This window comes from Akanthomyces muscarius, chromosome 2 (assembly GCF_028009165.1).
Source record: "Akanthomyces muscarius strain Ve6 chromosome 2, whole genome shotgun sequence".
NCBI classification, from domain to species: Eukaryota; Fungi; Ascomycota; class Sordariomycetes; order Hypocreales; family Cordycipitaceae; genus Akanthomyces; species Akanthomyces muscarius.
This window is the reverse complement of record NC_079242.1, coordinates 2,444,599-2,470,513: the sequence shown is the minus strand read 5'-3', so window position 1 is coordinate 2,470,513 and position 25,915 is coordinate 2,444,599. Positions and strand designations below refer to the sequence as shown.

The 25,915-nt window shown below is 54.9% G+C and overlaps 9 protein-coding genes across 10 annotated transcripts; 3 read left to right on the top strand and 6 right to left on the bottom strand.

The window, feature by feature from the left end:
• Positions 1-128: 128 nt before the first annotated feature.
• On the bottom strand, positions 129-1,547 carry LMH87_003914 (uncharacterized protein; the record flags this gene model as incomplete). Its single annotated transcript, XM_056195056.1, has 3 exons — positions 129-422; positions 678-1,372; positions 1,499-1,547. 3 exons carry the CDS (start codon positions 1,545-1,547, stop codon positions 129-131), a joined length of 1,038 nt encoding a protein of 345 aa, XP_056048723.1.
• A 1,030-nt stretch (positions 1,548-2,577) lies between these two features.
• On the bottom strand, positions 2,578-4,585 carry LMH87_003913 (uncharacterized protein; the record flags this gene model as incomplete). The annotated part of the gene is made up of 2 exons (XM_056195055.1): positions 2,578-4,235; positions 4,315-4,585. The coding sequence occupies 2 exons, from the start codon at positions 4,583-4,585 to the stop codon at positions 2,578-2,580; spliced, it is 1,929 nt and encodes a 642-aa protein (XP_056048722.1).
• Positions 4,586-6,118: 1,533 nt separating this feature from the next.
• LMH87_003912 (uncharacterized protein) lies at positions 6,119-6,541 on the bottom strand (the record flags this gene model as incomplete). The annotated part of the gene is made up of 1 exon (XM_056195054.1): positions 6,119-6,541. The coding sequence occupies one exon, from the start codon at positions 6,539-6,541 to the stop codon at positions 6,119-6,121; it is 423 nt and encodes a 140-aa protein (XP_056048721.1).
• Positions 6,542-8,267: 1,726 nt separating this feature from the next.
• On the bottom strand, positions 8,268-9,048 carry LMH87_003911 (uncharacterized protein; the record flags this gene model as incomplete). The annotated part of the gene is made up of 4 exons (XM_056195053.1): positions 8,268-8,331; positions 8,450-8,614; positions 8,941-8,958; positions 9,017-9,048. The coding sequence occupies 4 exons, from the start codon at positions 9,046-9,048 to the stop codon at positions 8,268-8,270; spliced, it is 279 nt and encodes a 92-aa protein (XP_056048720.1).
• Positions 9,049-9,694: 646 nt separating this feature from the next.
• LMH87_003910 (uncharacterized protein) lies at positions 9,695-11,203 on the top strand (the record flags this gene model as incomplete). Its single annotated transcript, XM_056195052.1, has 5 exons — positions 9,695-9,749; positions 9,803-9,946; positions 10,021-10,369; positions 10,432-10,994; positions 11,049-11,203. 5 exons carry the CDS (start codon positions 9,695-9,697, stop codon positions 11,201-11,203), a joined length of 1,266 nt encoding a protein of 421 aa, XP_056048719.1.
• A 967-nt stretch (positions 11,204-12,170) lies between these two features.
• On the top strand, positions 12,171-13,890 carry LMH87_003909 (uncharacterized protein; the record flags this gene model as incomplete). Its single annotated transcript, XM_056195051.1, has 3 exons — positions 12,171-13,307; positions 13,390-13,741; positions 13,817-13,890. The coding sequence occupies 3 exons, from the start codon at positions 12,171-12,173 to the stop codon at positions 13,888-13,890; spliced, it is 1,563 nt and encodes a 520-aa protein (XP_056048718.1).
• Positions 13,891-14,357: 467 nt separating this feature from the next.
• On the bottom strand, positions 14,358-15,454 carry LMH87_003908 (uncharacterized protein; the record flags this gene model as incomplete). 2 transcript variants are annotated; one of them, XM_056195049.1, is made up of 3 exons in its annotated part: positions 14,358-14,894; positions 14,949-15,211; positions 15,439-15,454. In XM_056195049.1, 3 exons carry the CDS (start codon positions 15,452-15,454, stop codon positions 14,358-14,360), a joined length of 816 nt encoding a protein of 271 aa, XP_056048716.1. The 2 variants fall into 2 exon arrangements, with proteins under 2 accessions (XP_056048716.1, XP_056048717.1); XM_056195050.1 differs by having other exon boundaries at positions 14,973-15,211.
• Positions 15,455-16,649: 1,195 nt separating this feature from the next.
• Positions 16,650-18,472, top strand: LMH87_003907 (uncharacterized protein; the record flags this gene model as incomplete). The annotated part of the gene is made up of 3 exons (XM_056195047.1): positions 16,650-16,708; positions 16,825-18,391; positions 18,455-18,472. 3 exons carry the CDS (start codon positions 16,650-16,652, stop codon positions 18,470-18,472), a joined length of 1,644 nt encoding a protein of 547 aa, XP_056048715.1.
• Positions 18,473-19,520: 1,048 nt separating this feature from the next.
• Positions 19,521-23,167, bottom strand: LMH87_003906 (uncharacterized protein; the record flags this gene model as incomplete). Its single annotated transcript, XM_056195046.1, has 3 exons — positions 19,521-22,456; positions 22,511-22,852; positions 22,993-23,167. The coding sequence occupies 3 exons, from the start codon at positions 23,165-23,167 to the stop codon at positions 19,521-19,523; spliced, it is 3,453 nt and encodes a 1,150-aa protein (XP_056048714.1).
• Between the last annotated feature and the right edge of the window lie 2,748 nt (positions 23,168-25,915).

Sequence of the window (25,915 nt, the reverse complement as noted above, 5' to 3'; positions counted from 1 at the left end):
AGATCGTCATCCACCAACCTGCCCCTCCGAAAAGGGGGACTTCCTCCCGCCAATGCTTTATTTATACACATTTCTTTTCTCCTTCTCCAGTATTCAAAACTACCCTGCAAGGCTCCATCTATCCTTCCTTACCGATCAGACATCATGTTGCGGACGCCGCGAAAGTAGGCCACGGGCAGCTCCTTTTCGAGCTCCTCGCGCGTCAGCCACTGAAAGTCGGTGTAGCCGAGGGGGTTGCCCTTGAGGTCGGCCTGGCCGGCCATGATGCGGCCGCGGAGGAAGAAGGTCTTGCGGCCCTTTTGCTGGACGGCGCCGTCCTGGGCTCGGGTGGGCTCGTCGACGAGGTGGGCGACGGGGACGCGGCCGACAATCCAGGTGTTCATGTTGACGCCGGCGGCCTGCTCGAGGACTCGCTGGGCAGCCTGTGATTTCCTCGCGTTAGCTTCTTCTTCTTCTTCTTCTTCTTCTTCTTCTTCTTCTTCTTCTTCTTCTTCTTCTTCTTCTTCTTCTTCTTCTTCTTCTTCTTCTTCTTCTTCTTCTTCTTCTTCTTCTTCTTCTTCTTCTTCTTCTTCTTCTTCTTCTTCTTCTTCTTCTTCTTCTTCTTCTTCTTCTTCTTCTTGTTTCGTCTCCTACTTCTTCGTCTCTGTTACAGATCAAGGGAGGGGTCATAAACGTACAACGTGGAGGTTCTCCGACTCGGCGAGGACATCGGCGGGGAAGCCCCAGGCGCCATCCTTGCCCTTGACGACGAGATACAGCGTCTGGTCCAGCTTCCTGTCGAGGCGCCTGACGTCGTTCTTGGCATCGGCCTCGGTCTCGCGCGGCAGCGGCGCGGGGGCCTCGACCAGGTCCTCGGGGGCGATGACCTCGGCATCGTCGCTGATGCGGGCCTGGGCGTCGCGCAGGAGCCGGTCGGCCGTCGCCTCGGGCGCGCTCAGGCCGTCGCCGACGAGCAGCTCGTCGTCCCAGGCGGACGCGCTCTTGCCGTGGTAGTCGCCGAGCTCCTTGGCGACGGTGCCCTGGCGCTCCTTGACCTTGAGGTCCCAGTCGAGGCGGCGCGGCGTGTCGGGCTTGTAGTAGATGGCGGGGATGAAGCTCGTGTTGAGGCGCTCCTCGAGCCGCTTCTGGTAGAAGAAGAAGGCGCTCTCAAAGGGGTGCAGCGCGCGCGTCAGCAGCGGCGGCCGCGTGAGGATCAGCCCGGAGCGGATGTCGTAGGGGGCGGCGGGTGGTTGTGAGGAGGAAGAGGCCACGGAGGCGGCTGGTGTCGCCGTCGTTGTGGTTTCGGTGACTGTGGCGGCGGCGGAATAGAAGCGCAAGGAGGTGGCGGCTCTCGTCGTGGCAGCGCATCGGGAGCATATGCTTGATGATGAAGCTGGCCATTGGGGGTTAGGACGGCATCTCAAAAGGGACTTTTTTTTTTGTCCATCGCCTGCTGCTTTTCACAAGACGCCAATTGGCAAAGTAAAACAGCGAGAGGAAGAATTAAGAAAGAACTTACAAGATAGCACGGACCGTAATGTCCGGCTTCCCCTGCTTGTTGAAGACATGGCTGCCGTTTGGAATTGAATATCCTCTCTCCGACTGCAAGACGTGGAAAGATTTTGGTGGTTGCACGTCTTGCTGGGCGACGCTGTACCCACTGTTCGTCGGCCCCCCAATTAGCACGCGACAGAGCTTCCAAGGTGCCAGTCAGTCAGTGCCAGGGACTGCTCAGGCGGCGGCCGGCCTACCGCGTCCCGTCCACGGGCTGACCACCTGAATTATCAGGCCCCAGGCCAGCAGCAGGTGTCCACCCAGGTAAAAACCCAACTGCGCGCCGGCGGTCAAACTTGTTCCTCTTCTCTTCTCTTCACGGCGCGTTTTCCTTATCGTCAAGACTTGTTTTCATACCTCCAAAACGTCCTGATCATTTAACACGTGCCTAGAGAATTCCATCGCAGTCTTTTCGCTAGCGGCACCTGCAATTTATTTTATCCTCACCGGGTTCTGTTAGATAGATACTGCTGACATGTCACGTAAAACTCCTCCTTCCACTGTGAAGCCATAGGTACTCTTGTGTGTCTGCATGTGCGTCATTGTCATAGACAAGACATGCGACATGTGTATATTTGAATGTATAAAGACATTGTAACCATATGCTTGATCCTCCTTGTACGCCAGTTGACAATGAGCGACATGGTATGTGCTATGAAAAAAAATCGCTATACAACAAAAATGACCCTGCTGCAAACAGCCTGCCGGTCCTTGAAACGCCTTGCTTTATTCGCCCCTGTGCCTGAGGAAATTCAGACAAAGTTGAAAAAGTACAGTCCATATAGCCAATAAATATTGCAGACATGATCCTCGCTGAAAACAAATATAACGCCCTTTGCCTGCAATGCTATGGTGTCTGCTCCTTCGAATGTGGTGCTGCATTTTGTGCGCCGTGGTATCGTGGATATCGAACCATCAAGATATGTATCGCCGAAAAAAATCCACAAAATGAAATCCACAACGCCAGATATACAGTTCAATACAGTATTCTCGAAAAGTGTGTACCACAACTTCTCGACTTGTGTTTCCGTCTCGTGGTCATTATCATGCGGCTGTCAAATCAGACAGGGCTTGTGCGACAGCTTGGTCGGCTATTTTCTCCCACCTGCGTCGGGTACCTTCATCAAGCACCGAGGCACCGTTGACTTCTTCGTAGAGCTGCCGAGAAATATCCCGGTTGATGGTGGCGTATTGCTCTGTTGTCAGCTTTTGCGCACGCCAGTGTGGTCGCAGAGCCGACTTGACAATCTCATTAATGCTCCTCTTGTCTTCTTGAGTCATGGAGAGCCTGGTTGGAGAGCTGTCTGCCGCGCGCCCGATGGTGGTGGATTGTGGTCGGCGAGGTCGCGGCTGGCGAATTTCCACAGTTCTGGTCAGATTCGCTCGCGGAGAGCGCGCCTCGGAGTCACTGTGGTCGCTGCTGTACCGGTTTGGCGAATAGTTTGCGGGAGCATAAACGGGCTCGATATGTGTACTGAGAGAAAGCGTGGGAGATGTAGGGCGCCCGTTGAGTCGTGGGAGCGGCGGTGGGGTAAGCGACATGGCCCTTGGGCTACTGTGATTTGAAGGTGATGGTGATATAGCGGGTGAGGATGCATCGGGCATGTGTCTCGTAGGTAGAGTTGTGCCATTCTCGTCTTCGGACTGCGCACTGGGTTCCAGTTCCTTGAGGAGAGCAGAAACCAGGGCGGGCTCGTTTGGGTTTTGGGGGAGCTGTCCCGGTCGCAACGAAGAACCATTGAGAGGCGATGGAGACATGGCTGGCCGTGTCGGTTGGGTTTGTTGCTGGTTGGAAGGGCCAGCCGCGGCTGGCGACGAGGCAGATGCGGAGGCCTCGCCTTGCGTGGGCAAACGGCGGGTTCGTGGCCGTTTCAGCTTCCTCTCGGGCTCGGGCACGGGCTCTGCAGGGGATGCAGTCGAAGATTGAGCCTTGCGCTTGCGTGTGTTTGCAGAAGCAGGGGAGCCGTCGGCTTCGCGGGCCATTTCAAGGGCACCCCAGGCTCTTCGTTCATCGCGGGTCTCCTGGACGGGCGGGGGCGGTGGCGGCGTCGCGACGGGCTGCAAGCGCTCACTAATTTGGGGAGGGATAGTGCTGACGAAGGCATCGTGGGCGCCAAGGCGGTTGGCGATGCGCATCCGTTGCTCCCAGCGTTGAAGTTCATGGCGATCGAGCTGCTGGAAGCGGCGAAAGTTTTCGAGATCCTCGTCCTCGTCGTCGTGGTTGTCGAGATCGAGGTCGCTCATCTCGTAGAAACGACCAGAGAACTGGCCCCACGGACCTTGCCACTCAGCATTGCGAGCCTGCCTGCGAGCATGGCGCAGGCGCGCACGAGTGCGAACGTGCAAGCCCCTGTGCTGGCGAGGAACTGGTCTGCGAACTAGCCTGGGGCGTTGTTGGGGGCCTTCGGAGTTGATCGCCTGGGAGCCGTTCTGTGACTCTTCCGTGAGCTCAAATAGGTGGGCGCACTCCATGCAGTACCAGTCGCCATCAGGAATGTGATCTAGTCCGATGCAGTGGGTATGATAGGCAGCATCGCAGCTATCGCACAGCAGCAAGATATCTTCTCGTTCGGCCGAATTGCAGACAGGGCAGGGGTTCGATTCCTCCTCCTCATCATCGGCGTTCTCGCCAAGCCATTGCTGAACGTCGAACTCGGCAACCTGCTTCTTATCCTGTACTGTATATGTCGAAACGGCGGTTCCTAAAAATGCGGTTAGCAAATGTTCAGATTTTCAAAGTATTAAATACCATGGTGTTGAGGGTGGGAGTGTCTGTCATACCATCAACGCCGTTGTAGACTCGCACAGAGTGGAACGGAGTCCTGCATATAGGGCAGGTGTTGGTCTTCTTGGCCCAGGAGCGGATGCAGGCATCGTGAATAATGTGCTCGCATCCGTCCAAGGCAGCGACTATATTGAGATAGCTATCATCGTGCTCGGCGGCTTCGTGCTCGAAGGCAGCGGTGACGGAATCGTCAGAGGAAGCGCCGTTAATGCTAGCGGGCGTGGGTAGGTGATCCAGGCATATGATGCACTGATCGGGCTCAGACATGGTGCCGATTGCGACAATACGGGCCCGAGTCTGACGAAAACATGTAAAATCAAGAAGAAGAGTGAGGAGAAGTCGGCAATGGAAACGATGGGTAAAAAAGAAACGACGAGATGGGCAGGGGGGGCAAACTCGAGCAGCGTGGTTCGTGGTGCTGGGCGTGACGACGATATGGCGCTGGAAGTGTTAGTGGTGGTGGATGATGTGCAGCGTGGCCGCAGTGGGTTTTGGGTGGGAAGTTGGGCGGCGCAGCGGGCAGTGGGCAGCGGGCAGCGAGCAGCGAGCAGTGGGTGGGTGGGCAACTCCAGGCCAGGCCAGGCAGAGCGGGAAATGGAAACAAGGGAAAGGGAAGAAGAAGGGAAGGCGGCGGGCCAGGGTGCCAGGCTAAAAAGGCGGGCGGTAGTTGGTGGCAGACAGCCTGGTGATGGAGGCAGGTACTTGCTAACAAGCCGCAGAGAGGAGGCAGTCCAAGTACCTTGTTGTCGGAAAGCAGGGGAAAGAAAAATGAGGCTAAATAGACTCGGGAGGCAAGTTGGCCACGAAGGACTATTTCGCAAATGCAGGGCGCTGGACTGGGCTGGGCTCAAGGATGGGAAAAGATGGAAAAGATGGAAGGCTAATCTGTACGGAGTACAGCGGGCAAATCAGGCACTCCAGCAGAGAGAGCCCTTTGCGCACCTAACCAGTGGGGCTGGGCTGCTCATGCGTGACGCCGACGCTGGAGACGCCACCAAACCAAACCAAACCAAACTGACCTTGTGGGCGCTGCTGCGTGCCTCTGCCTGCTCCGGCCGCTAGTTACAACTTATAGGTAGGTATTTTGCCTACCAAGATAAGGCAGGTAGACCCAGGAGGCGAGTTTCTCGTCTCCCAGTGGGTGGGCTGTCTGTCTGCTACCTGGGTGCCTACCTAGGTAACTACGAATAGGTGCTCCGGAAACAGCCAGCCGCTCATTCCGCCTCAAAGCACATGCACATGTACAAACAGGTCACTCGTTTTCGCGCTTCCAACCTAATTAATACCTACTCTCGTTCAGCCAACCATCTACCGGTACGCATGATGGCCTCGTCCGACCTTGCTAGATGGGGTTCATGGATAGTACCTGGGCGGTCCCGCTGCCGACCGTGTCATAGACCCCCCCCCAAGAACCTCTACGACTCGTCGTGCATGCATTCACGCCTACACGCCGGCTCACCCTGGTCCCAAAAATAAAACAAAAATAATAAAATGCAGCCGCCAGGGCTCTCCCCCAGTTCCGCGGAATGCACTATGCAAAACTAGTCATGTATTTGAGACACGCGTGGCCATCTATTGCTTTCCGACGACCTGCCCAGCAGTTGCGTTCGCTGGTAGGCACAAAGTAACCAAGCAGCCCACACTCATCGCATCACCTACCTCAGGCAGGTGACTTGCGACTTGGTGGAGGGGCAGCAGCCTCTTATTCTGCCAAACCCGTTCATTTCTATCTCGAGAGTACTGTACATATGCAGACCACAGATCCAGGCACACATGCCGATGAAACCCGCCTGGTCTTGCTCATCCCTGCGCGTCTTGCCCACGGCTGTTTTCGACGGCAGCTTTCTTATTACCGTCTCCTGCAGCTCTGATGTCGCCCACCACCGATGTCGCCAGAGCCACGACAGTGGCCAGCGTCAGCGTTGCGTCTGGCGTCACGTCCTTGCCCTCGCGCAGTCGCAGCCCGAGGCCCATGACCTGGAACGCGACGCAAAAGAAGAGCGCGTAGGAGCGAGTCGCCCGCACCAGCGCCAGCGTCGCCAGCGCCGTGTCGACGTAGGGAACCAGCCACGTCGACTCGTTGTCCGGCGCGCGGTCCAGCTGGTACTCGTAAAAGGACGGCGTGTAGGCGCCGTGGGTGAGCCGGCTAACGGCACCCAGGTAGATGATGGTGACGACAGTATAAGTGGCCACGGCGCCCGTAGCCCGTGTCAACGAAGCCATTGTAGTTGGTTGAGCTGGAGGGAGAGGGGGTTGCTCCTGTAAGTTAACAGGCCACACCAATAATTGCGTGCAGACCGTGCAAGTCACCTTGAAGCCAGCGGTGTGTCGCTCACGATTAGGCTACGTAAGCGAGGCAGGGGAAAGGCTGCGCTAGGCTATCATTTGGAGGAAGCCATTATCCATTAGCAGCTTCGTAAAGTGCATGATGGAGGGGTCACGCGGGCCCGGCTACAGCTATTATCAGAAGCAGCCAGGTCAGGCAAGTACTTCTCCCCAATATTGTATGGAATATGAGGGTGCAGATTAGACGAGCTGTTGAAGAACGGTCTCGGTATCATAGATATTTGTACATGGAATAGTCCTTTATTATGTCACAATCTCAGCACACTTGGCCACACTTCGGTCGCCGGGATCGGTGACACTGCAGAATGCCTCGGGCGCTGTCACTGAGTGACACATTGTGGGCTGAAGGCCACGAACCTTGGCGCCGAAATTGTCAGTATTTGAACTCTTCTTCCAATATTGGTCAGATCAGAAGCGGAGGAATCCCGAGAGCCAGTTTTCTTTTTCACCATAGGCCGAAAGAATAGTCCAAGGTCTACCATGGTCTCAGCCTTACTCCACTACATCATACCGATGCAGCATCCCGGCATGGCTTGGCCATTTAACTACTCAAATTACTGTAGCAGATATCAAGAATGCTTTGGTTTCCTATAGATCAGAAAATCACCCTACCCAACAGACACTCATGGCAGTTGCGCTCATGGCCTTTTTTTTTTTTTTTTTTTTTTAAATTGAATGCAGTTAGGACAGGGTAGCCTGGGCTTACTCAGGAGCCGACTCCAATGCCCACTAACGGAGCCTCCTGTCGTCGTCTCAATGACGGCTCACATTGTAAAAAAAGACATCTGGCGCATAGCTGATTTCCGCCCTTCGGCCCTACTTTGGCTTTTATTTTTCCTTGTGAGCCTGACCATTGTGGAGAGCCATTGCACCTTTCCCGTATCCTGCCAACCACGTGGTGCATCTGCGAAACACTACTAGGCGTCCACGGGTATCTACGACTTTAGGTCATCAGAGCCGGCCGACCGCTGAGTAGATGCATAGAGGAGGCGTGACGATGCAACCATCGATACGCTTCCAGCGCAGGCACCATCCACCTCCCCGCTGGTGGTTGCGACCACCTGGGTCGATCCGATCGAACACACTTTTGTGCACGGCCAAGGCAGCGTAGCCCAGCCCCAATGTGAGTCATGTCCAGACATTGTTGCCCAACAATGCCTCCATAGATAAAGCGCAGTCATGGCATTGGGGACAATATTGCGCACCCTCTCCCGTCATGTCGCAACCTGAGACCGTTAGTTCATTCACGCTGCCGTGAGAGCAGCAACTCGTGACTCCTGGCGGTTGCCCAACGGGATAAAAAAACACCAACATCCACCCAGCGATCGATCGTTAGCCAGTCACAACAAGAGACTAGATCATCTCGAAAAGCCATGGAGCAGAATTTCGTAATTGGTCGTTGCAAAGTTTTTTGTTTTTTTCATTGCTTTACCGACTGACCTCTATGGTCGAAGCCGATGTGTCGAACATACAAAAATTCGTCGACTCGTAGTGCAGGCACGCAAAACCATGTTTCCCCGTACACCAGACCGAAAAGCAAATGCCGTATATGTCCTCCGGTTCATTTTTTTTGTTCCACTACCCCAAAAACTCCTCGTCCCCTTTAAACCTCGGCAATCTCTCTCAGACGACGGAGAGTCGAGCGCATGGCAGCAGCGGCAGGGGTGCTGTGGCACAAATGTTAGTTTTTTGTTTGGCTTTCGGCCTACTGCCCCGTCCTGGATCTCGTCTTTTCTGTATCGTCTCCAAGATGTCGCGCAGTGGTAGCAGGGTGTATAGACGTACGCAACGGTGTAAGCACCACCGGCCATGGTGCGCTTGCAAGAGCGGCAGTTCCAGATACCGGTGGACTGGCGGCGGACGGTGACCTTGCCGCAGAAAGTGCAGGTGTACTTGGCGTGCTGGCTGACTTCCATCTTCTTGACCTGCTTACGCAGAGAAGCACCGTAGCTGTGGGCAAAGGGTTAGTTTCAGTCGACTGCAAAAGTTTTGTCTTCACTGTTCAATTCGCTCCAAGGCATCCGTCGTCTGTCGTCGAACCGCAAGCTCCGTATCCATCGACGCGAAAAGTCTATCTGCGGTGCCGTTTGTGTTGAGATTTTGTCAATCGGTACATCGTTCCGACGCGCGATCGTCGCAGCAATCAAGACGGATAAAGAATAGCAACTTCCCGGCGAGTCTGGGTACTGGATTGTCGTGTATGACTGGGAAAAAGGGTATGCGCCGGACCGAATCGAACATCGAAGACGCAGGGTATAATTTTTTCGTCGACTTACCGAGTGCCGTACTTGCCGCTGTAAAACGCTGTTAGCAAACTGATTGATTGACTCTTTTCATTCTATGTATACGTACGTAACTCCGACCTTCTTCGTGCGCTTGGTCATTTTGGCGGTGGTGTGATTTGGGTTGTTGAAGTGTGAGTGTAAATGGCTATCAAGACGGTTTCCACCAAAATGGTCCTGGGAAAGTTGCGAGTTGTGATTTTCCTTAGGGCAAGCACGTGAGTGGTTGTGGGCGGCCCAAGCGAATTCTCAATGTGCGGCGCTGGCGGGCTTGGTGGGCCGGTACGTACCTTTTTAAATCTGCGGTCACGGTTTTTATCACGTGAATGGCTCATCCACATCCGGCTAGTCCTCCGTCCCCACTTGAGGAGCTCCAGCCTCCAGTGCCGCAACGAAGCTGCCGAGGAAGCTTGGAAGCGGACTTGCGCCACCTCATTTTCAAAGTTGCCTATTGCGTCAACAACTCCGTGATTAAACAACTGCATCGTAGACGTAGGAATTGTACGGACAGCCTGGCGGATTTCTCAACCAGACACCGCCCTTGCAACTTGCCGTCCTCACTTCCATCTTTGCTGTACCCGTTGTATCTGAGCGCGTTGAGGCTTTCCTGCCACACAGCTACAAGTAGCTGTGCATACCTGTCTGTCCCCTGGGTCTACAGCTCCGGTCCGCGTCTCATCAACATCAGCCATTTGCAGCGTGGCATCACACAACATATAATCGCCCCCAGCTATACTCCATTGATAAGATGGCACCTCGCAGGCAAAACCGAAAGTACGACATTGTCGTCCTGGGCGCCACAGGTACTTTCATGTGCGCCCTTGTGGCTCCAAGACCACCACTAATGGCGCAACAGGCTACACTGGCCAATTGACGGCGGAGCACATTGCTTCAAACCTCCCAACAAACGTCAAATGGGCTGTCGCAGGCCGATCTGAAGCTAAGCTACAGGCTGTAGTTGAAGATTGCAAGCAATACAACGCCGACCGAGCCCCACCTGGTTAGCATCCGGACGCCGATTCAATGTTATCATCGCGTATTACCAAGTGATCACTAACAGGACGGTTCTCACAGGCATAGAAATCGCCGATATTGGTGACGAAGAGGGGCTCAAGTCTCTTGCAGTCAAGACCAAAGTAATGATCTCGACCGTTGGTCCTTACTGCAAGTATGGCGAGAAGGTCTTCAAGGTATGCGCTGAGGCGGGCACTCACTATTTTGACGTGACTGGCGAGTCTGTCTGGGTGGGCAGCATGATCAAAAAGTACGAAGATGTCGCAAAGAACTCTGGCGCCATCATGGTTCCGCAGATTGGCGTAGAGTCTGCTCCCTCTGATCTCACTACATGGCTCCTCGCTGAGCATGTTCGCGATGAGCTCGATGCCGATACCAAGGAGGTCACCATTGCTATTCATAAGCTTAAGTAAGTTGGTCATATATCCGTAGCACTATGGAATGGTCAGCGTATTGACCCAGCAAATTTAGGGGAACACCCTCGGGCGGCACTCTTGCTACAGTCCTCGGTCTCTTCGATGTCTTTTCTCTTTCCGATATCCGTGCCGCGTTCTCACCCTTTGCACTGTCGCCAACTCCTCATACGGAAAAGCCCGATAGACAGAGCCTACCTCTTGCGCATGCACTGTTTGGCTCCCACTATGATCCGTATCTCGGCCGCCTGACCAGTTCTCTGGCCGATTCAACTGACGCTGCCATTGTGGAACGTACATGGGGCCTTCTCCCTGAGATCCCGTCGCGCAGGGCAGAGTTTTACGGCGACAAGTTTGTTTGGAAGCAGTACATGAGAGTTGACAGCTGGTTCCAGGGCTTCTTTGTCCACTGGGGCTTGTTATGGGCCTCGGTCGTGCTCGCGTTACTCCCCCCGGTCCGCAGCCTGCTGAAGAGCCTCGTCACCCAGCCTGGTGGTGGTCCCGACCGCCAAGCTAGATCGAAGGAGCTGCTGGAGTACCGAGGCATTGCTGTACCTGACGATGAGGAAACAACGCAGAAGGCTTTTGCCAAGGCACGATACGATGGTAGCCCCTACGTCTGTGAGCTGCTCCCCTGTTTGACTGTCCTTTATATTCGACGCTAACACTACAAAGTGACCGGTATTCTGCTCGCAGAAGCCGCAGCTACTGTCCTTCAAGATGATGTCAAACTTGATGGCGGTGTCTACACTCCAGCCTGCCTCGGACAGGCCTTTATCGACCGACTTGACGATGCTGGATTCCATTTCGAGGTCGAGACGGTGGACTGAGAAATGGCGTGAACGTCGGGAGAAATTTACAAAATTGAGTGACGTTGTACCAGTGTACCATATCCGTACGATGGGACATTTTGCAAGTTTTTTTGTATTAGTTATTAAAGCGGTGATGAATTGTTACGTCGCGAATTTAATCTAACAGCCAAACGACCATTATGGTCCATTGATCAATCAAGATGCCCTAGTACCTAGGGTAGTCCTCATATTGACTAACATGCTGCAGGTTGGTGTAGTCTATTTAGGTAGACGCAGTACAGTGTGAATCTTGATAGCTGGAAACGGCAATCAGGCTTGGATGATGCAAAAACCCATTGTAGCCAGAAATTTAGTCTCCAGGAATGAGGCTGGGAAGATGCGGCATTGTGCTGATAATTGCGTAGGCTCACACCTCAGCTGGGGGTCGCTGGGTGAGAGCAGAGACCGAGGTGGCAGAGGGCGATGGCCGCCGCCGTCAAAGTCATAGTCGGAGAGGAAGACGCACCGCGCGACGAAAACCCGGCAGCTAGAAATTTGAAAGTTACAAATCCTGACGGAGAGAGCTTACCCTTTCTCGTAGGTCACTCACTTATTACGTCGCTCCTTTGTTACGGCTCATAGCGCCATAGCGCCACAGCAAGTCAAGGTTACGGGGCTGCATGCGCCGAAGCTCGAGGTCCGGAAGTCTGGCGCCGAATGTGGGCAAGCGTCAGTGGGTGCTGTTAATTAGTTAGGTAGGTAGGTAGTGGGCAACAGTCAACATCATCATCCATGTACAAAAGTCTCGCCGCCAGTGACGACCCATCAACATTATCTGCTTTTTTTTTCGCCATCTGCCGTGCTTTTAAACCACGCAACGCCTTTTTTTCCCCTTCTATTTACAGCCATGTGTACGAGTAATTGAGAGATACAGGACGCCTGATTGAGAGGGAGAACTACAGCCGAAAAAATCACACAGCGTTTCCCAGCGCGCACTTTGCACGTCATGGACTCATCAAAAGGATCATTCGGCGGCGAGCGAGAACCTCTGCTTCCAACGGTCGAATCCCGCCCCAAATCATCACGAAATGTCACATTCAGCGCCAACCCCGTCACCCACACGATTGAGCCCGAGACGCGGGTCGTGGCCTCGAAGCCAAGCAGCGTCGCGGTCGGAGTGCCGAGCGGCGTCCCAGGCTCGGGAGCAGCAGCTCCTGGCGCCGCAGGCGGTCCGCCCGTCCTCGCCGCCTTCAACAACAAGCTGCGCCGGCGCAATAGTCACACGGCGGTGCCGATGCTGAGCCCGGCGCCGTTTGGGGCCAAGCTGGGCCCCCAGCGCAGCACCAAGAAGACGGAGAAACTCAAGCTGCTGCCGAACCCGGAGCTCGACGAGGACGATGCCGACGAGGAGAGCGGCCGCGACGTCTACTCGCAGTACACGCGGATCAAGGACCCCAATGCGCGACGTGACGCCGCCCGCCTCGGCAAGTCGGACAGGAGCAAGCTCCCCCGCGTCACGGCCTACTGCACCGCCAACCGCTACGACATGGACGGCCTGATGCGCTTCCTCAAGGGCCGCGGCAAGTCCCGCGGCGCACACCCCAAGCTCATCGATGAGTGCATATACACCCCCTACGCCTACGCCAAGGAGCCGCCGCCCCGGCGCGACCCCGTCATGTCCTACCAGCGCCGGCACTCGACCGGCGGCGCCGACGACTCCTTTGTCTCCCTGAACCCGGCCGACTCGGGCTACGGCGACGAGTTTGCGACGTCCGAGCACGACGTCGCCACCGACCAAATCACAGAGGAGGACCTGCTCGGAGCCAGCATGAACGATGCCGGCGACAGAGATGCGGTGCCCGACTTTGACACCCAGGTCCACACGCCCGAGGTGTTTCTCTTTGACTACGGCGTCGTGGTAATATGGGGCATGTCGGAGACTGAGGAGGCGAGGTTTCTCAAGTACATTTCAAAGTTTGAGCTGGAGAAGCTCGCTCCGGACGATGTGGAAACGGAGCAGTTCAACTTTTACTACACCAAGGAGTATCAAGCGCGCATCTACAACGACTTCATCACGCTGCGCGACAAGAACAACTACATGACCAAGCTGGCCATTTCGCATGCCCTTGCTCAGAGTGTCAAGGTGGGTTTACAGACTTTCCTCTTCTCTTCTCCCGGTCCCAGTTGCAATACAGAAGAAAACTAACAGAAAAACAACACACAAGACGTCATTGTTTGAAGAGCTCATCTCATCGACCGTCGAGACATGCAAGGACATTCCCACGCAGATTGCCCTGACCGGCAAGATTGCGCTGAGCAGATCGCAGATCAACATGCAGATCGGCGAGCTCTTCATCCTGCGCATCAACATCCACCTCAACGGCTCCGTGCTCGACACGCCCGAGCTGTTCTGGGTCGAGCCCCAGCTCGAGCCCGTCTACCAGGCCGTCCGCAGCTACCTCGAGATGGACCAGCGCGTCGGCCTCTTGACGGAGCGCCTGGACGTCATTGCCGATCTCCTCGCGGTGCTCAAGGACCAGCTAAGTCACGGCCACGGCGAAAAGCTGGAATGGATTGGTGAGTAGTCCCGCTTTGCCCCTCTCCAATGGCTCGAAGAACGCAGCTGCTAACTATGGCGTTTTTTTTCCCCAGTGATTGTTCTTATTGCGATGGAAATTGTCGTTGCTGGCATCAACATTATTGTCGACTTGTACGCTGGCGAGTAGGCCACCGACTGGCGCCCTCTCGCAACTTGTTTCTGGCACGGCATGGTTTTCTTTTCCTGGATAGCGACTGTACTCCCCCTTTGCCTCATTCTGCACTATGGCTTTTTTTTTTTTTTTTGCAATCCTCCTTCAGCACATTGTTTTGTTGCAGCTGCTTTCGTTACGGTATTCCAGATGAGAACAACGGGAAGAGAGGTTCAGCAAAACGTATACAAAGAGAGTCCGCGGTACTGTTAGAGCGGCCTGATAGAAGCCCAAGCTACGCAGGAAATGCTAATATATGAAAAAAACTTGGATCCTGGTCTTTTATTGTGTCTCCAGTATGCTGCGTTCACAAAAAAAAAGTGAACAATAGACAAACCCCCGTTGCTCGAAGAAGCAGCCAAAATACAAGAAGAGAAGTATCAAACGCCAAAAAGTACACATGCCCTCGTCATCCTACAGTCTTGGTTTTGTTCATCCTAGTTTCAATCCATCTGTGTCTCTTGGTCCTCCGTGTCGTAGTTGGCCATTTCGACATCCTCGTCCTCGCCGTCGCCCTTGTTGTCGTCACCGTCGTCACCCTTGTCATCGTCCTTGTCCTCGTCCTTATCATCGTCCTTTTCATCGTGAGCCTCTTTTCCGGGAGCTGCGTCCGCTGAGGGAGATCCCTCCTTATCTTGGCTGTCCTTGGCTGCTGCATTATCTGCCTTCCTCTGGTAGGACTCCTTGTCCACCTCGGCGAGATCTTCCCAGCCCTTGACGAGCTCCTCCTCAATGTTCATATCGTCAGCATTTTTGGCTTCTAGAATGGGTCGCGTCTCGTCGCAGTAGAGGTCAAAGGCCGCTTTGATTCCAGTGCTCTTTTTCGACTTTCGGACGCCGTTGGCTGTCTTGGCTCGCTTCGTTCCCCGCGCGCCGGCCTCCTGCGTCGGTGACTCGGGGCCAGGGTCCTCTTTACCATCCTCGGCAATGGTGGAAACCTTGCGGTGGCCGCGCTTTGTGCGCAGAGGCTTCTCTTTGGGCTGTTTCTCGCGTTAGCAGAGTGCATGGATGGGGTTGGATTCAGGTAGCCTCACAACGGCGTCGAAGGTGACACGTACCGTCGGCGGCGGGCTCGGGCTTCCTTCTGAATCCTCAACATTGGCGCTTGTGCGCTTCGACAGCTGCTCGAGGAGAAATGCGCGCTCAATGCGCAGCTTCTCGACTTGGCGCTTGATACGCGTCAGCCGGAGTCTGGCGGCATCGTTGGCCTCCTCGACCTCGTTTGTGCGGTGCTTGAGTTGAACGCATTTTCGTCGGTATGCTTCCTCGACCGAGGGCGGAAGTGATGGGGGGATGGCTGGTTTCGAACCAAAGTCAGTGTCTGCAATCTTTCGTTTCTGCGCCATCGCGACAAAGGCAATGGGCGATGGACCTTCGGAGCGATAGATGGGCACGGGGCTGCGCGTTGATGGGAAAGAGAGGATGGCAGGGAGGAATGAATCAGTCCCGTGGTGAATTTCACCGCACGAGGTTACACGTGGATAGCAAACAGGAAACGGGGCTGGAGACGGGACCCGAACTGACCAGTTTGTGGTGCCATTGCGTTGTCTCTAGCAATTGCCGACTCGAGGTATGTAGAGGGAGCGCGGTTGGCGCTTTCGGTGCGATTCCAGTTGGATGCTCGGTTTCGGTGGCGAGAGCGCAATGCCAAAAGGGGCGTTTAGAGATGCGCCGAATGTGCAATGGTGCAATGGCGATGTGCGGGCGAGGAGGGAGGGAAAAAATTGGTTTCGGGGTGAAGCCAGTTTAAGCTCCGTGTCGCCCTTTGATAGCGCAGAGCAGTGGTGCCTTGGGGCAGGCAGTACACGCTCGGCTGCGGCGAGCCCAGCGCCCCTTTTGTATTGGTGGTTTACAGGTGCTTGTGGCTAGTGCGCCGCGCCACAGTAACTGGTAAGGGCTGAAGCTTGACTCGTTGCACTTGCAGACCGCGAAATGACTATGAGATACTTGAGCTGGTGACAGTAATGGTTGATATTTTTGAATTTGGGTTTGGGATCAATGTATGACTTTTTCGGCGAATGGGCTGAAACATTTACCACGTGTAGTTGAGTGCATCAGCAACAGATGTATTTTAGGAGCCAGCTTCACGAGGGAAAGGTCGACGCGTTGGAAGAATGCAAGTCAATGCCGGGAACAGAACGACGAACTGATTCAAGTGACCTATTGTCTCGCCCCCAGATACCATGAGAGGCATCACTGACCCAGATTTCCATACAAAAGCGCGATATCTCCCCAAAATCCAACCTCAAAGGCCTACAGGGTATCATATTCACAGCTTGGACCGCTGCGAGAACCCACTAACTACAGGCAGCACTTCAGTGTTGACAAAGCAAAATCCCACAGAGCGCGATGCAAAAAATTGAGAGCAATAGAGAGCATCAAGTGAAAGATTGAGGGGCGTGGGCCAGGAATCCAAGCCGTTCCTGCTATCAATTGCGAGCATCCTCCTACGCCCAACCAATACAGCTCTGAAAAGGCGGCGAGCTCTATAAGTAGCAGGTACATGGCACCTCAGCAATAATTGTGCACAAAGTTAGGTAACACGGTACTGCCAGGCAGCCCACCAAACGCCGCCACGCCGCGTCCCCTCCAAACTGCTGCACCACACAAATCCACTCCCAAGATTTTCTAAAGCGCTTCAAGGTGGAAGCTCTTGGAAGCGACATCACCACCGCCGAAGCAACGACAGCACCACGTCACCGCTTCACCTCTCGACGCAGGTCGATCACATCACCATGTCCCTCAATATTCCCCAGGCCCCCAACTCGGGTCTTTTCAAGCAGGGCTACAACAAGTACGCGCCGCCTGTCCCAACTTTTGCTTCCCCCGCGACCCCTATGCCCCGCCATCACCGCAAGACAAGTCTTCCCCAACGTGCACCATTGCTAATCCTGCTCGCCTCTGCCACAGCTACGACTCCGAGGATGGCGCTGTCCTCCGCAACATCGATGCCTGCCGCGCCATTGCCCAGACCGTCCAGACCTCGCTGGGCCCCTACGGCCGCAGCAAGGTCGTCATCAACCACCTGCAAAAGATGATCCTCACCTCCGATGCCGCCACGATCCTCCGCGAGCTCGACGTTGTCCACCCCGCGGCTAAGCTTCTCGTCATGGCTTCACAGCAGCAGGATGCCGAAATGGGTGACGCTACAAACTTTGTCATCATCCTCGCCGGCGAGCTGCTCCGCAAGGCCGAAGACCTGCTTCGCATGGGCCTCAAGACGGCCGACATTGTCCTCGGCTACGAGAGGGCGCAGAAGTTTGCTCTCGACACCCTCGAGCAGCTGGCTGTTGACAAGGTCGAGAACATCCGTGACCAGGAAGAACTCACCAAGGCTCTGCGCACCGTCATTGCAAGCAAGCAAAACGGCAACGAAGACACGCTGGCGGAACTCGTCGCCGAGGCTGTCCTTGCTGTCCTGCCCAAGAACCCGGCCAACTTCAACGTCGACAACATTCGCGTCGTCAAGATTATGGGCGGCAGCCTGGAGCAGAGCCGTGTCGTTCGCGGCATGGTCTTCCCCAAGGAGCCTCACGGTATCGTCAAGAAGGCCACTCGTTCCAAAGTCGCCGTCTACACCTGCCCCATTGATACCAGCCAGACCGAGACCAAGGGCACAGTTCTGCTGCACAACGCCAAGGAAATGATGGACTTCACCAAGGGCGAGGAGAACCAGCTCGAGACTGCCATCAAGGAGCTTTACGATGCCGGTGTCCGCGTCGTTGTCTGCGGCGACCGCATCGGCGACCTTGCTCTCCACTACCTCAACAGATTTGGCATCCTCGCCATCAAGATTCTCTCCAAGTTTGACCTCCGCAGAGTATGCCGCGTCGTCGGCGCCACTCCCTTGGCCCGCCTTGGTGCCCCCATGCCTGACGAGATGGGCAACATTGACATTGTCGAGACTATGGAGATTGGTGGCGATCGTGTTACCGTCTTCCGCCAGGAGGACGAAGTTACCCGCACAGCTACCCTGGTTCTCCGTGGTGCTACGCAGAACCACCTCGACGACATTGAGCGCGCTGTCGATGACGGCGTCAACGTTGTCAAGGCTATCACCAAGGACCCCCGCCTGGTGCCCGGTGCCGGTGCCACTGAGATTCAGCTGAGCACCAAGATCCAGGCCCAGGGTGACAAGACCCCCGGCCTCAGTCAGTACGCCATCAAGAAGTACGGCGAGGCCTTTGAGGTCATTCCTCGCACACTCGCCGAGAGCTGCGGCCTCGACGCCACCGAAGTCCTTTCCAGATTATATGCTGCCCACCACAAGGCCGAGGATGGCGACACTGGTGTTGACGTGGAAAACTCCGACGGCACTGGTATTCTGGATGCGCAGGAGGACGGCATCCTCGACCTTCTGGCCTCCAAGTACTGGGCTATTAAGCTCGCCACCGAGGCTGCCCGCACAGTCTTGTCTGTTGACCAGATCATCGTCGCTCGCCAAGCAGGTGGCCCCAAGCCCCCGGGTCCCAACCCTGTAGGTTATCCTCTATAAATCACGATCATTCGAATCGAATCTACTTGCTAACTACAATACCAGAACTGGGATGACGACTAAATGTAACGCATAACCAAGGAGATGAAGATTGAAAAGGTTAAAAAAAGCAAAGGGAAGAATTACGACAACATGTACACAGACTCGAGGAGGCAATACCTACAAAAGATTCTGGCCTGGGGAAGAGAGAGAGAGAGGGGTGATTTTGGTGGGCCAGGAGGGCTGTTGATAGAAAAACCAAAAGTTCTCTAGAAAGTTCTCTGAACCTGAGAGCGGCGTACTGAAAATAAAAAGGGCCAAAGAAGTCCGACTATTTATACCTATGCATCACTCCAGGAAACAGATTTTGCGTAAAATCACGTCGGTGTGCTAAGAGAATACCGAGCATTGTACACGAATGCAAGGCTGTTTGTTATTGGCGCTATATTCTATCCAAGATGGAAACTGGACGGCTGATGTCTTGCTACGAGGCTCGCTTTGCACAACACAAAGAGAAATATCCAAGAACGAAAGCAAAAGCATACGAAAGTGAACACATCAAGCAGGAAGAAAAACACGCAAGAAACGAGCAAAGTAAATTATATCGAGACAGAACAGACGTCAAAAGTGAAAAATCCTTGTAATCATACATGGGCCATAGGGCGTATTTAGCTTGTTGTTTCTTTCCCACTTCCCAGCCGAGAACGTGAAAAGAACTAAATGACAAAAGAACGGGAGTTCACAGAGATACGACGTCAAGATTTCCAAGAGCCCAGCATATATAACAGGTCCAGAATAAACAGAAGAAAGCAAGCAAGTATTGACAGTAAACAAGGCCGTCATATCGCATGATACAGCCCAAGTGGGTATAAGGGCGTACGGACAAACGAACCCGATAAAAATATGAATCAGAAGAAAGAGCATGGTCTAGTGACTGAGCTGATGGAACCCATCCAGCTTGGATACAATAAGAATGTTTTGGTGCCACATCTGTGGGCTAGAACGAGTGTCTTGGGTAATCATGACTGTGTCGTAATGGGGTTGGTGATATGTAGTGGGACGGTCGTAATAAATGTGAAGCAAGAAGTATTGGTGCTCTTTGCCGATATAGTACAGGCTGTGAGCAATCGACTTATGCTTCCTCCATGATGCCACCTTCGCCGCCGCCTTCTTCGCGCCACTCGCGGCTCTTGTCAGCCAGTCGCTTGATGCCAGTCACGCGGTTGGCCCAGAGACTCTCAATGGGACTGCGGAAAGTAAATGCGCGTTGCGAGGAAATGACACCAATGGCCTGCAGGACAGCCTTGCGGCTGTCGCGACCGAAAACGGCTGGATGGTTGATCCATTCCAGGCTGCTTTCCAGCTCAGCGTCGAGCGCTGATACCGTGTGAGGGTCGATGCCAGTGCCCAGGGCGAGGCCCTCGCCAGATCGCGCGTTGCGAATCTGTGCCGATGGGAGTACACTGCCGTTTCCTGCCGATGAGGTCGCAGAGGTCGGTGGCGATGGGCTGCGTTTGCGATCGGGTGTTCCAGCAGGGATGGGAGAAGCTTCGTTGCCAGGATGAGGCGTCGATGGCGTCGATTTGGGGGCTGGAACGGGTGGCAACCCACCCTTGCCGAGGCCCTTCAGAATAGAGCGAGTCTCGTTCAGTAGTGTGAAAGCACGGTCGTGCTGCCCACGGCTGACAAGAGTCAGCGCGCGAGAGAGCATGTCTGAAGTGAGAAGCTCCATGCGGCGCTGGACGATGCTTGGATGAGGGGGAATGGGTGGCGAATTGCCCCATGCCTTTTTCTGACCCGAAGAGGGAAGCATAGTGATGGCCAGGAGCGATGGGCGTGGCATCTGTGTGACACTGCCTTCGCGAAGAATGTCGCCCCAGCTCAGGTCGGCCTGAATCAAGGGGACCTCCTCGACGGAAAGTGTACGCTCACCGTCATTCTCTGCACCGCCACCAAGTGCTTCCAGCCCGGAGACAATGTTGTCCCAAGCATCTTGAGGGAGCTGTTCCTGGGAGGAAGTGTCGGGAACAATGACTAGCTGGACAAGGATATCGCGCTTGTCACCGAAGCGCAGATCTCCAAGCGCAGCCTCAGCATCGCGGCCAGTGGCGCGCTTGGTGGTCTGCAACGCGCCATTGATCTTGTGGAACTTGGCGGGCGATCCTTCGGGCAGCTTGAGCTTGAGCTTCACATTCTGGTGAGACAAGGCTTGCATAGAGCCCAGGCAGCCGGCCAGGCACTCACGAAGCATCATCCAGTCCTTGACGTAGGTATAAGAGGCCTTCGTTCTGGTGGAGAGCTCAATCATCGTGTCGGGCTTGTGAGTCATGCCCAGACCAAAGGTGTGAATGGTGATTTTGGCAGCCTCTGCTCTTGAGATGACGAAGTCGACCGAGTCGGCATCCGAAGTTGAGGCATCGCTGATGAGCATGATGGTGGCAAGAGGATTACTGTGTTTGCGCTGCATGAGCAGGTCCATGGCGACATTAGCACCCTCGACCACGTCAGCGCGATGGCTCTTCTGACCAACAGGCTTGATGGAGCCTAAAATGTTACCCCAGCCCGGCCAAGCCTTCGTCGTCATGCCAACAATAGGGACGCCGCCACCTCCCGAGCCAAAAGTGACGAGGCCCATGCGGTCACGCTCTCCCAGAGCGTTGACCATAAATTTGAGAGCGTCGCGGACCAGATTGATCTTGACGCCTTGCATGGAGGAAGAGATGGGAACAACTACAACGACATCGATGGGAACATGGATGGATGCCGACATGCGGTTGAGCTTGGCCGTGAAATTGTTGGTGTACTCGGTTGGGGCAGTAGTGACAGACTTTGGGCCCCAAGACGAGGTCGTAGAGGAGACTCGCTGAGGTCTAGAGCGCTGCCAGTCCGCCTCCTCGTCAGTCTCTGACATGTCACCACGCTCAAATTCTGGGCTTCGGATGGGTGAAGTTTCAACAGCGTTGAGATCAAGCAAAGCCTGGTTCCACAGCTTGAGCTGATTGCGGTTTGAGAAGCGAAGATGGAACTGTGGCAACTCGTTGACCGAGAGGCTCAGTGTCAGAATGTTTTCGTCAATATTGCCAGTCTCGGCGACTTCCTGTAGGTGCTTCTTGATCAAAATAGAGCCTTTGAGCGCAACGCGGCTCGTCTTGCGGGGGTTGCCGTTCTCATCCCACTGAGGCTGAGGAGGGGCACCAGCAATCTTCTTTTCCTTGACGCAGATGAGCATCTCGCCAAAGAGGAAGCACTCGAGCTCTTGCCAAGACTTTTTGTCCTTGCCAACATGAAGAGTACCATAGAGTCGAAGCTGGCCGAATCTCTCGAAGTCCAGGCCGTGCCAACTCTCCACTCGACGATTGAGGCTCTGCCTGGCTTCCTCCAAAGCAGCTGGCGACTCGTAGGGGTAAAACTTGGGTGCGGGCGCGGGTGCTGGCTGCTGAGGGGAGGCAGCGTATGTAGCAATGTCATCAATGCGGCCTAGAGAGGGCTGGCGAGCAACGCTATTCGAGCCGAGATCTTCTGGGTCCGGCTTCCAATTGTTGTCTGGTACCTCGATGGTGATGAGACAGGTAAGAGTTTGTTGCTGACGCGACCTGCTGATTGTCGGGAACTCGGAGCGAACCGTGACCATGGGAGAAGGTATAGGGTTGCGGGTAATGGCACGCTGGGGGCTTCCAGGGGAAGTCTCCATCGCCTGAACATCGTAGTCGTGGCGCCATTGAGGACCGCTTTGGGTAGTTTCGGGGTAACCGCCAGAGGAAGTAACTCCAGTAATGCCAGTAACGTCGCTGTCGCTGCGAGTGTGTCTGGAGGGACCATAGCGATCCGAGAGATTCTCACGGCTGTCACGCAGGCTGCCACGAGCGCCACCGTCTCTAGGCGTGGGTGGCTGGAGAGATGGCTGCAGTTGGGGCTGTGGTTGCTGCGGCGGTTGCTGTTGCTGCGGAAGACGGCGCTGTGCACTGTCGACGCTTGGTGGTCTCATGGTCTGGCTGTCCCACGTGGGAGTGGGCGTGTGTGTAGAGCGAGTGTCGCTTCCTGCTGAGCGAACCATGTTGCTGATTTTGTCTGTAGTCGAGTCAGTGGCTTGCCCTAACTCATTTGCGCGCCTGGAAGACGAACTGATGTCGATAACATTGCCACCGCGACTAGTATCGAGATGCAGGGGGGAGTCGCATGTCGGGCAGTACTGCGACTCGACCTCGCGAATGAATTCGTAGAAACAGGCTTCGTGAGAGACGTGGGTGCAAGAGAATTGAAGGATGCGCTCGCCCTGTAGGGTGTGTTCAAGGGGTTCTTCGCAGACGGCACATTCGCTACCGACGAATGTTCGTTCTCGCCGCAAGCGGCTTCGGTCCGTGGTGCTGGCCATGACGTTGTTTTCGAGAGCTCCGACTTTGGAGCCGACGGAAGCGCCTCTTCCGCGAGAAACGTTGCTGGGAGGATGTGAGTGCAGCGGCCCACCTGAGGAGAATGTGGTTAGCGAATAAGGCAGCCCAAGAGTTGCGACGAGGCCGAGCACGAGGAAAGACAGCGGATGTACGAAGGTCCAGATCGGAGAGCATAGGTACGCGAGGAACAGAGAGCCGGGCTAGAGAACGTACCCTGAGCACCAAAAGAAGAGCTGGTATAGTCTGATTGCTGTCGAGAGGGACCAGCACCCCAGGGATCGGGAGGAGCGGCGTGGCCAGGAGCGAGTTTGTTATCTCTGAAACTATCTGGGTTGTATGGTGCGTTGGCGGGAGGGTGAGAGGCTTTGGAGAGGAGTCGATTGAACATGGAGAAGAGCGGCGCAGGAGCGGAAGAAGTAAGCGAAGCGAGAAATGTCAAGATTGGACGAGTGAGCAAAGCCACAGCAGAGGCTCCAAGGCAGTCGCAGGGCTAAGCAGTCAGAATCGGTATACCAGGGAAGCAGAACCGGTGTCGAATATGGGCGGGCGAAGTGATAGTGACAATTGTGGGGGTGGCCTGTGTCTGGACGGCGTTTCACGTTGGGGCTGGTGAACAATGCTAGTTGCGAGCAGGCGGGGATGTGCTGCGCATGATGATTGCAGTGTCAGGCTCGAGAGAAACAGGGTCGGCTTGGCTGACAGTCGAGTCGGGCAAAGGCGCGAGTGAGAAGAAAGGAAAAAAAAAAGGTGTGGTGGCGAAGGACGAAGAAGTTGTGGTGAGCAGTTGTTGCGCCTGTTTGTGGTGGGCAGAGCGAGGCGATTGGTGGTGTGAGCTGCACAATGTCCAGAGCCCTCCGAGCAGCAAGCGGCCAAAGCAGGAAACAAAGACGTTTCAAGCTGGAGCAGAGACACTGCGAAAAGAAGATACAAAGAAAGAGAGGTTTGCTGCGGAGAGGATTAAGGGGAGAAGAAGAGATGACAGAAGATTGTGGAGGAGAGACGGGAGAACAAAAGAGGAACAAGGCGCGTGTAGTCTGAATGGCAGTCGCACGCACGATGGGGACGGGAAATCTGCAGGGCCCAAGAAAGAAGGCCAGAAGAAAAAGAGACAAAAGGGGTTCAGCGGCGCATGGATGGGATGGTGGTCGGTGGTCTGTGGTCTGTGGATGACAAGGCAAATAACTATCTAAGGTACCTACTGAGTAGGTAGGTGGGAGATGGAAGACGGGCCAGGCCATCTTGAGTTAGGTCGCTCGTTGGCAGCGTGCTTTTTCCGGTGGGCAGACCAGACCGGGGGTCGTTGCTTGGTCCGCTGTGGCCCTGTGGGCTTCCGGCAGCCAGCTCAACTAACTAGTTGTAGCGCTCTGCAGGCTGTGTCCGTACCAGCACCAGTTGCAGAGAGCAAGCGAGTTCCTAGGCAGTTGCCAGGGTGCTAGGAAAATTGAAAGGAGGCTAAAAATGAAGCGACCAGGGGGCGGCGGGACAGGGAAGACGGCGACGGCCAAAAGTGAGCCTGGTGGATGGATGGCTGATGGAGGCCCGGTGCCAGTCGCCAGTGGGATGCCGCACCCATGCCAAGCAAAAGCTGCCGCTGGATGATGGATGACGGATGGTGGTGGCACTGGTGGGCGGCAGGGGACAATCGACAAGCCACCCCTGGCAAGCCTGCCTTAGGTACTGTACCAGTACTGCAGACTACCTACGGTACATGCGCCAGGCAACTCTGGGCCTGCTCCGTGCTGGGCCTTGCATGGACGCTAACATGGAACGTCCTGATGAAAGTATGGAGCCCTGCCACTAATAAAAAATAAAGAGGCGAGTTGGAAAGGCAGACAAGTCACATCAAAGGTTAGTTAGTGCGCTGTGCGTTTTTTTCTCTTCTTTCCTGAGACAGTGCGTGCACGAGGAAAGTTCATGTGCTGATGGCGCTATAATTGGGAGAATGACAAATGACCAAGGCAGACACATTGAGAGCAATGGACGCAGGCACATCACATCACCATGGTAAATACCAGAAATTATTAAACAAATAAGAGCTACAACCAGTCTCCATACAATCACGACCAGGCACCAAGTACCGCCGAGTTTGCTGCAGGGGAAGCACCCACCTGCCAATGACCACCCAGAGGTGCCTGTCCCGACGGCTAGCACTGTTTTAGTGGCATGCTTGGAGGGGGGTTGGAGGGGCTGTTTAAATGGACGAGGGGTCGAGTGCTCCAAGCCCAGTCCAATCGTCACAGAGTACCGGCTGCGCCTGGGCGTTTCTTCAATGCCATTGTTATTACAGACATGATTATATGTGCCTGGAAAAGAATCGCCCTACTCCGTACATTCCAGTAATTGCGGGCGGGTGCCTACCAATCTACCAACCAACCAAAACTCACTCGTGCCCTCGACGTTGAAGACCTCTACAAACTCGCAAGGCAGGACGGTGGAGGCGGTGGGGTTGCCGGTACGGATACACCAGTTGACACTGCCAGTTGACCAGTTGCCTGTGCCAGACCAAGCTTTGGTGCCGTTTTGCTTGGTTGCTTGGTTGCTTGGTTCCGTGCTCCAAGCCCGCTCTCGAGCCCTCACGGCCAGCCCGATTCGCCTGCCCGCCAGCTCGTCTTTGCGCCAGGGTTGGCAATTCCAATAGGCGAGGCAGAGCCTGGGGGCATGTAAAAAGACAATGGTCTCGAATGATTCGGTTGGCTACCGGCTGGCTGCATGCTCAACAGTCAAGCCATGACAGATGCCGCTGTTGGTCAAGAACTGCTTCCATCCGCCGGCCGCTGTGAATATACTGGTAACGGCCTTCAGAGGCCGCAGGGGCAGGCACCCGGCCCGCCATCTCGCCTGCCAGGCCGCACGCTAAAAACATACCTAACTATCTGATGCCCGAACAGCGTCGTCGCAGCGCTAACAGGGCCACCTGATAAAGACGTCCAGGCAAGATTACAACACTCGACGCTTATGACAAGACCAATCGATGATGTATTATTATTCAGTCGACCATAATATGAGAAAATGGCCAAGAGAATACCAGCTGGGAAAGATCGACGAGTCGGAATTCAATTCCATACTGTTACTCCTTCATCATGGACAGCATATCATCAGCACAATCAGCACTACCCATTCCCGCGCTCCTACGGCC